Source organism: Papilio polytes, unplaced genomic scaffold, assembly GCF_000836215.1.
Source record: "Papilio polytes unplaced genomic scaffold, Ppol_1.0 DF822289.1, whole genome shotgun sequence".
NCBI lineage: Eukaryota > Metazoa > Arthropoda > Insecta > Lepidoptera > Papilionidae > Papilio > Papilio polytes.
This window is the reverse complement of record NW_013526915.1, coordinates 1,769,304-1,779,525: the sequence shown is the minus strand read 5'-3', so window position 1 is coordinate 1,779,525 and position 10,222 is coordinate 1,769,304. Positions and strand designations below refer to the sequence as shown.

Genomic DNA, 10,222 nt, shown 5'->3' with positions numbered 1-10,222 from the left:
GCGCTAATTAGTTCGTGACAAGAGAAAGTAGGCGGTAGATGAACTCCCTTTTATTCTACGAAAGATTCTTGTAACAGCGGCTTATGTATTGTTCTAAAGATGATTGTGAAAGGAATCCGTGTAGTGTTTTGTTCGCTGAGAAAACAATTGAAGGATGAATATCTAATTACAATAAAACCTTCAGAACATTGAATTTTCGTCTTAATTTTTTTTTTCATTTCATTTAATAAATCTTTCATTGAAAATTCTAATAATTAAAATTAAAAGTTTTACGTAAAGAAGGAATAAGTTATAAAAAATAGTCATTTAAATAAAACAAATTTATTTATAAATCAACTACATGATACATTGCATTATTTATAGAACATAAGGTTTCCTGGTAGCGATGTATTCTTTGACTCCTGGCAGACTGAGTATTTTCTTCATGAGCGCTTCTACGGTTGGGTATTTCTTCTCAATATTGACACCAAGGAACAAGTTCGAAGCCTCCAAAATACCGATCAGCACGAAGTCGACCCAAGTCAGCTGAAAATTAATCACGATAAGTATTCACAGGTGGACATTTGAATATAGATGGGACATAGAATCAAAATTTTACCGTTAAAGTGATCACATACCTTTCCATGGAAGTATCCCTTGTTGTCCTTTAAGTGCTTCTCAAACCTGGAGAAGTAGAAATCGATACTTTCTTCCAAGATTTCCTTCTTCAGTTCAACTTTCTTTTTAGGATCTTGTTCCTTGAAGTATGCTACAACCTCTGAAAGAATATTACATTAGCTCTAAGCCCGTAAAATATTTATGCTAGCAACTGACTCGTTTCTTTCTATTTAAACCAATATATCTGCAAATTATTGTCTTATTTTATTAAATTAAGTTTGAAGTAATAAACGTTTCTAATTGCAAATCAATTTAATTGTAAACCAAGGGACTTCAAAACTAGTTATTTATGGTGTACCAAATTCTTTAACTTACTTGACCAAAAGTCGTAGATTGTGAACACAATGCTGTCCAACACAGCCTGGTCCCAAGGGTCAGATGGTAATAGATTCACCTTGAGAGCGACATAGCGGGCGATAGCCAACGACTGGGTCAGCTTCGAACTACCCTCCTCGTACAGAGGCAGTTGACCAAATGGCAGAACTAATAAAAAATGTAGTCATTATAACATGGTTAACCTCTACACACTAATCTTAAGGTTATTTTAGAAGAGCACTAGCAACAATACCTAAAATGATTTAATGGTAACGTAGTATCTGTTAAAATGTTTGAGTACAGCAGTTAGATTACACTACAATAAAAGGCGATTACATGGGTATCGCCAGGAGGCAGAAGCTAACCGAGAATCAATAAATGTAAAGTAGATTAAAAAAAAATAATGTCTCCCCCCTAGATCATCTTCTGGCGACGCCTACAGTCGATTAAATTAAGTTATTTATTAAAAATGTAATCTTATATCTAAAAGTGAATCAAAATAACAAAATACTTACCATCTTTGACGTTTTTATCAGGCCATGTCTTCACTTCGTACCTAACATCGTCGAACTTCTGACCTCCGTAATGAAGCAAATATCTGATAGACTCGGCAATTCCATTCAGATCGAAGTAATGTAATTTCTGAGCCATGTTTCTTACAAATTACCAGAGCGAAATGATTATAAAATGAAGTGATGGTATATTTATAGTTTTCTGTAATAATTTATCAGTAGATTATAATTGAAATGTTTATATTAACTTATAGAAATATTGAGAGTTGTTATTTAACTGATAGGTTGAAAAATAACGAGTATATTTACAAATTCAAAGGTCAAGTTCATTTTGATTCTGATAACTGTTTCATTTCACCTATTAATTAAAGACTAACGTAGATATATTTCTTTCGTAAAATGTTTATCATCAACAGCTGATAACGCTGTTTACGATATGGTACAGTTAAGATTTGATTTGATAAAAAATTCTAAGGAGGTTTGCGATATCGTTCACAAATTATACTGAAACAGTACTCAAATGCATAGATTTTTTTTTAATATGGGACTAAACGTAGTAAAACAGTTCTGAATGCGAGATAAAAATTGTGACAAATACTTTTTTTTTAATTCTTTAATATTTTACGCGAATTTTAGCAATCAACGTCGTCAAACAAGTCCAAACTATGTATTGGTTTATCTGGATATGGTTGGGCTTATCAGCGAGCCCATTGGTGGGACCAATGGAATTTTTTACCCCATTGAGAAAAACATTTCGTCTCCAGTGTCCTGACATCTGAATTACAAGAATGACATATTCTGAACACATGTTTCTAAGATCTCTACAAAATATGCGTGACGATTGAAATTCATGGTTACATCAACTTACATTTTACGTAATTTTACAAGTATTTGTTTCAAACACTAAGCCTCTCATATTTCTACTCAAAATACTTTTGAGATGGGGAAATAAAATACACGATGCAGACACTGAGGGTGCATATTTGATTATTTTAATAAACACAAGCTTTTGAGGCACGGTTCATTCGTGTTCATATCAAAGTATGGATGGATTGTGCGAAAGAGGAGATTAAGGAGTGAAGTCAGGTATGACGGCTGATAGAAAAGTAGGGCAAAGCAGCACATACTGTATAGGGATAAGGGCAAGTTGGCGATGGTCTTTCTTGCTTAAAGTTTACAATATCAAAACTATTAAATGTAGCGACATTGGAAACTCACCTTTAGTAAAACAAATGCAAACAAATATTTTAAGCTATTTTAACAATAGATAAAAGTATTTTATTGTTCAATCGTTTATAAGAGCTATAGGCATTAAAAGTAAAAAGCAATTTAGCTCTTCCACTTTCAACGTAGCAATAAAGTTGTAGGAAAGTGTGGGAAGTGCTTGCCCGCAAATTACCGGAATATTCTTTTAGTTGTGTTAATGTACAGTTTAACTTCTCGCCCCTAATGAACATTGTTCTCTTTGAAACTTCTCTTACTATTTTCTTATGCTTCTTTACTTTAATGTTAAGGAACTGACGTACAAGAGAAATTTTTATTACTGATTACCACGGAGTTTACAAGTTACTTCTTGCTAAGAGAAGACTTTCTTAGTATGATGTTATTTATTTTCGTTCCAAGGTTACGACTCCAATGGGTCAATTGTACTTGCAAAAGAGAGTTTTTTTAATTGCTTCTTTCATCAATCTTCAAGCCAAAAACCATCGAGGCTATTAAACATTTGTTGTGATTGGTCTAGGACAGAGTTCCCCAAACTTTTTTGTATCGTAGACCCCATTCCATGTTTTTCCGTCTTGGGTAGACCCCTACTTACCCGATATTGATTTCCTGCATTTACTATAGGGATATTAAGTGTTAAAAACTTTAAGTAAAAACACATTTTTTTTTACTTCATAGGCACTTTTAAATATGTATATGTTTTGATATTTCAAGATAGTATGATGTAAGTAAATAGGTACTATCAGTGTATGTGTTGAGATCCCCTATCGTCCACTTTCATTTCATGTACCCCCAATTTTTTTTCGCTCACGTAGACTCCTTGCAGGTTGTCATAGACCCCTAGGGGTCGATATAGACCACTTTGAGAATCACTGGTCTAGAACATTTCCATTCGTATTATTATGTCTTATATAAGAGTAACTAATGTCCTATCGTATAGATAAATGGGGTGATTTTAGACGGAAAGTTATTGGGGCCTATTTGCCAAAAATAGCGGCGTGAAAATGTGTGTCCCTCAAACAAACGATAATGACCCGCCATCTGTCTAAATTCGATTATTTTTCTTGAAAGGGATTCGGAACGATTCGAATTTCGACTAAATAGGTCAGCCTAATAATTGTTGAACATAAAATGGAAAGAGCTTTATAAAGAATATGTTTCTCATTTTTTTTTCTGGTCCAAATTTTTAGAACCTAAAATAATGTAAATATGTATTGGAAATTGACAATCTAATCTGATGAAACAAGATGCTTTTGTTACCATAAAATAGTATTTGCAAAAAAACTGTTCACTTTAGTTTGAATCTTTTTGTTAATTTCAAATGAATATGTTGATTTCAATACCGTTCTTATGACCGTATGATTATATTAAACCCACCTGACCCCGACTTTATTGATTAAACAGTGCCACATGTGACTTTAGTTATTTATATTTTTTTCTGCATGGTTAATCTATTTAATGAAAGTACTCAAAAGAATCAATTTAGAGACGTACAAAATAATAAAAAAAAAATCTCTCCATATATGCAATAAAATCTAAGCCGTAATACATAAATTACTGTCCTTTCTCAGCAATAAATGGAAAGGGTTTTGCTATATTTGTGTGGTACAAGTTATAAGACTGACACGTTTTAGATCCGTTCTATACCTCTGCACTTGGGATAACTCAATTATATTTGGTGATTAAAATAATGTCTTCATAAAAACACTGTTAACTGTGTATGGTTTACATAAAACACTTATATTTTCTTGCGACTTTACAACAATAAATTACTGCCAAGCTAAAAATATAAAATATCGCTTTATCTTGTTATTTGTTCCACATAACTAAAAGAGGTCAGCGGCTTATGGGCTAGGTAATATGACATAAATTTTGAGAACAGTGTCGCCATACTCTGCTAAGTTCAGAGTAATGTCAGTGCACAATCGGCGGCTTAATGTGTACTTTGTATTTTAATCCAATCTGTTTTTTTTTAAAGTGATATTTAAAATCTTGATCTTACAAAAACGTAGAGGCTCAAGATTATTTAATCGTGTTACATGCAATTTTACTATAAGTAATTAGTTGTGTGGATTTGTATTTAGGCTGTAGACTACATTACTCGACCAATTCAGTAGCGTTTTTATTACTCGTGTATCATAAGTATTACTTTTTCATTTCAACTAAATAGTGAAAGACAAATCTCAACAGGTCATTGTGTACTTAATAATTTTCTCCTTTGTAAAACTCATTCAAAGCATTCGAAAGAACAAAGGGTAAATTATCTTGGAACTGAACTATGCATCCGTGTAAACCCACTATGTATTTTCATTGTAACAACCCCCTTTAATATTCCAGTGTAATCCCGGAGCACAAAGTTCAAAGGAACATATCTGTGTTTAGCATCGACGCGTCCCCTGTCACTTACCAAGTGTCCACATTGTCAAACGCATTGAACAATAGCGTAGCCACCCTACAATGGAGTATTCAACAAAGTTTCGTATTAAACGAACATTACAAATAAACCATGAGGAATACAAATTGTTTAGAACTACGCTCATTATCAACGGTCGGTGGAAATATTTCTATCGCTCTTTTCTTTTATATTACACTATACCAACTTTTACATTAACTACTAGTAAAATTGGCTTCAGAACCCATATTGATCATTTTGTTTGTTACTACATAGACCAGTTTTCGCACTTTTTACTACACACAATGATCTTGTAAAATTATTTTGGGTTTTGAAACTAGATGATTCAGGCTCTTAGGAGCTGTTTAGTCTCGATTTCTAATAGCTTATATGGAGGTGCACACACTACTCGATTTTTAGTGCAACTAAGCAGTTGAATTGGCTGCGAAACAATCAACAATCGCACAATTGTTGTGCGATGTTTCGTCAAAGGTGTGCGATCTTTAAAAAACCTTGTATCACGTCTTTAAATATAATTTAGTAGCTCTTGATTTAGTGAGCCAGTCTAAGCATATCTTAGGCTATGTTTTCTATAGAAACTTTTCAACAATATAATATGTACACGAACTCGACAACTAAAATAAATCGTCACCACGGACCACAATTAAGTACTGTCCTATGCAGCTGTTTCCAGCAAAAGTTGGAACCCTTTTAATTATCTCCGTGGTCTCACATTTACCAAAGCGCCCTATAACCGTCGGTTTTCATTGGCGTTACATTTGTATTGCCACTTGTTTTTACAGAGTGTATGAGCGAGATGATTTGATTTTATTCCAATACAAGCTATTCCCATGCGACTTTATCCGCATAAAATTATAAAAATTTCATTTCATTGTTTACATTTCTCAAATTTTCAATTGCAAATGTCAAAATGACATGACATGATGTCAAACCATGGCAACCTTGCTTCATTGATGTTGGTAACAACATATGGTCTCTTTCCCACATTTGGGTTTTTATCAAAAATATTTACACCTTACACCAGTTTAACAACATGAAAATGTATAGCCTAAAACGTGAGGTAAGTGTAGAACTTTTGATTAAAAAAAGAGTTATTCTAAAACATGCTATGATTGCTGACATCTTAGGCAACAAAGAAGTGTGTGTTTACGCTTTATTATATTAATATAGATTTCTATAGTGCAACACATGTGTAATGTGGATTAATTTTCATTTAAAAAGGTCTGTTTAATCATTTTATAACAGTAATGAATACATTTTTAACGTGAAAAAAAAATATTAATGAGAGACCAAATAAGAATGAAAAATATTAAATTTGAAAGGGAAGATTTTCCCTTTTGTAATCTGAACTTGTTAAAATCCTTTGTTTGATATGTTAGTCTATTTATAAAAATGTTTTTATGATATTTATTGAAGACTTATGAAAATATTAGACTTGCTTAAATAATAACAATTTCACTTTAAATCCTTGACCTTTCATTTTACAAGTTATTTTACTTCGCTATCGTTTTACAAAATGACTTGAGAAAATTAGGGTTTAAGAGCAACTACGCTGTATCAAAAGATATTGGGCCGAGGAAAGGTCAAGGAGTACCGATATCATATCAAAATCGATCTCCCCGCTGCGTATTCAAGTAGCTTTCATATTCAAGGTTTGATCAAATTGTAACTAGTTTTAACTCTCGACTTTGCCTGCGTATATTAACTAGCTGTTCTCGAGCAGCATCATCCGCATGAAATTATAAAAACTTTATTTTATTGTTTACATTTGTCAAATTCTCAATTGCAAATGTCAAAATTACCGTTACCAAAATAACTTTGCTTCCTTAATGTTGGCAGCTTGTAGTTTACAGTTCCTTTCCCACATTAAGGTTTCCAATTTAATTAATAATAATAATAAGTCATTTAATCCATTCAGAAAGCAAATCATACTTTTATTTACTTACACAGTTGACAAAAATAATGACGGAGGAAAAAAATATTACAAACAACACCAAAAAATATAACCCCATAAGTTTAATAGCGTGAAAATAGCCTAAAGCGTGTCGTAAGTGTAGGGCTTTTTATTAAAGTAAGAATTATTCAAAAGTACGCTGTGATTGCTGACATCTGCTACAGGGTAGTGTGTTTACGCTTTATTATATTAGTAAAGATATCGATAAAAATAGTAACCATTTCGATATTCCAGAATGTTCTATTCTAAATACATTGAGCCATATTGAAACTTACACTTTTATTTTTATTAAAATCCCCGTACATTCATTGAAAATGTTAACTCATATGTTAATTATAAAAGTTAGTTAATGTGAATAACTAATTATTTCTAATGAGACAACTTAGGTAATTATAACTTATGCGGAGTTAAAGTTCACAAACTACGCTAATATTTGTTCTTGTACTTAGAATTTTCGTGCTTAGAAGTAATTATGCTATACATAACTCTTTGTATTGAACGTATACAATTATATAAGTTTATTTATTTCGAAAAACTTTAAAATATTAACCATAATCTATACGACATAGAGTAGATATCGTTAATAATTTTTTAATATGTTAAAAAAGGTATGGATGTAAAGCAAGTCTAAGATTGTACAGTTGTCAATTGTTTAAAATATTTGGTTGGAACTGAGTATCAATTGCATCTAAGAATTAATTAGGCAAAATACGATTGATTTTGTTATAAAAATAATATAGAATACTTTAATCTGGATAGAACCCATAAAAGTCAACTGTCAAAAACTTTGGACGTTAACTTTAACCGCATGAAAAGTTCAGAATATGCGACATTCGTTTCACGTCGCTCACATTTCTAATTTAATTTAGAAAACAGATTTAAAATACCACTGGAATTATATTTTGAACCATGATTTTGTAAGAAATGTAGAATTGCATTAGGGGATGAATTCTTTATTTAATCTATACTATTATAATAAAGCGTAAACACACACTTCTTTGTTGCCTTAGATGTCAGCAATTACAGTATATTTTTACTATTATAATAAAGCGTAAACACACACTTCTTTGTTGCCTAAGATGTCAGCAATTACAGCATATTTTTGAATAATTCTTTTTTAAATAAAAAGCCCTACACTTACGTCAAGCTTTAGGCTATATATTTTCACGCCATTAAACTTAGGGGGTAAATATTTTGGATAAAAACCCTAATGAGGGAAAGAGACCATAAGTTGCTGCCAACAACAAGGAAGCAAAGTTGTCATAATGTCATTTTGACATTTGTAATTGATAATTTGACAGATGTAAACAATAAAATAAAATTTTCATGATCTCAAGCGGATGAAATCGCACGGGAACAGCTAGTTTGTTATAAAATTTATTGATGGTATCTTAACAGAATGATGAAATTATCAACCTTTTTCTTTCTAATACAAATACATGTAAAGTAAGTAAAAAAATCACACGAAACTTTACGTAACTACAATAAGATTCAATAGCTTCTGATTCGGTTTAATGACATCAAACAAGTCACATGTTTTATAGTTTACGCTATTTCATACAGAAACTTTAAAGCATTTTTATATTTGACGTGTTTTCTGCTGAAAAAACAAAAGCGCGAATAAACAAGTTTCCCATCAAGCGCACTATGCATTTTAATTTCATGCAAATGAAATTCATTAACATCGTCTGACAGTTTTGCAAAGATTTTATAATATGTTCGGGCATGAACCAACAACCACTTGTATTTGCATAATATTTGAAATTTTATAAAGAAACTATCTTACACCCGTAACTCCGATCGAGTGGAATTAAACAAAAAACAAAAGATTTAAAAAGATTTACCTATAAAGTTACAAAATTTGTTTATACACAATTGTGGTCGATCGCCTGGTTCCTACACTAGGCTCTAGGCCCGTCTTGTAGGAGCCATGATTCTTCTTAGTGCTGGTTTTTTATTTATTTTTTATGACACAGTAATATAAATCTAAACAAATTTACAATAAAAAAGGTAAGTTGTTTGTGAATTCAAATGTTACGATGAATGTGTGAAAAAGAAAGTAGCCTGTGTTCTTCTAGAGTATTCTCAACATCTATGAGAAATTTCATTATAAACCGCTCAGCAGTTTAGGCGCTAAACTCTCGAAACATACATCTATCTAAACTTTCACATTTATAATATATGTACGTAAAATAAGTAAGGTAGACATACAATGTAATTTAAACAATTAAACGCTGAAATATCAACATTCATTTACTTTGAACACAAAGCTATATTATCTCATCTCTATTTAGATCCAAATGTACATACGTACTAAAATAGAAGCTAATAAATTGCACTGGTGTCGGGGGAAATTTACTGAGCTGTAGCAATTAAACGCTCTGCGCTTCGTCTTCTATTATGTATGACAAATTAGTTTATTTTACAATTATTGTGTTAAATAGGTAACATAGAATCGATCTTTTTCTAAATTCTTAAGTTAGCATACAGATTTTTTGCTTGTGTTGCCAATTCGTTTGTAGTAGTTTGTGTTACTTTTTGCTACTAAATAACGAACAAATAAGGAAATGTGAAAATTTAGAACAAAATTGTTACTTAGACTTAGTCTTAAGTAGCGCTTGTATTTTCAATAACTAAAAATATTTGATTTAAATTTGTTTTGAACCTTATTTTTTTATTTAAGAGAGTTTTAAGGCAATCTGAAAGTTTTGTTGCATTATATTGCAGTTCCAAAGCAGCGTTATGAGGCGGCGAGTTGCTTGCAACATCTGCGGAGCTGACCGTCTTTAAAGTTTTGCAATTATTTTAGAAAAATATGGTAACAGAGTACAAAACAGATTCTAGTTATTATTATATTTTAAAGTACTTTTAGTTTCCCGGTAAAGTTAGATTTCTCGCCTGATGCGGGAGTTCACAGCTTACTAGCGCCATCTATGTTTAATTTTAAATATTAAATTATTGAGGAGAGGAAATACTCTTTGTATTCAAAATATATTGAATAAAAACAAAAGAATCACTGCGGCGTAGGGTTTGTAGTTAAAAGAAAAATATTGTTACAAAAGTGGCCGTAAAATGCGAAATTCTCTATGTAAAAGAAAATAACGCCTGAATATGGTGAAAAGCAATTTGCTATAAATCTAACAGAGATGG

The 10,222-nt window shown here is 31.6% G+C and overlaps 1 protein-coding gene across 1 annotated transcript; it reads right to left on the bottom strand.

Annotated features, from left to right (window-relative positions):
• Window positions 1-302: 302 nt before the first annotated feature.
• LOC106106285 (glutathione S-transferase-like) lies at window positions 303-1,660 on the bottom strand. The gene is made up of 4 exons (XM_013286839.1): window positions 1,488-1,660; window positions 973-1,140; window positions 618-757; window positions 303-525 (listed from the first exon to the last, which is right to left on the bottom strand). The coding sequence occupies exons 1-4, from the start codon at window positions 1,621-1,623 to the stop codon at window positions 358-360; spliced, it is 612 nt and encodes a 203-aa protein (XP_013142293.1). The 5' UTR covers window positions 1,624-1,660; the 3' UTR covers window positions 303-357.
• Window positions 1,661-10,222: the final 8,562 nt, after the last annotated feature.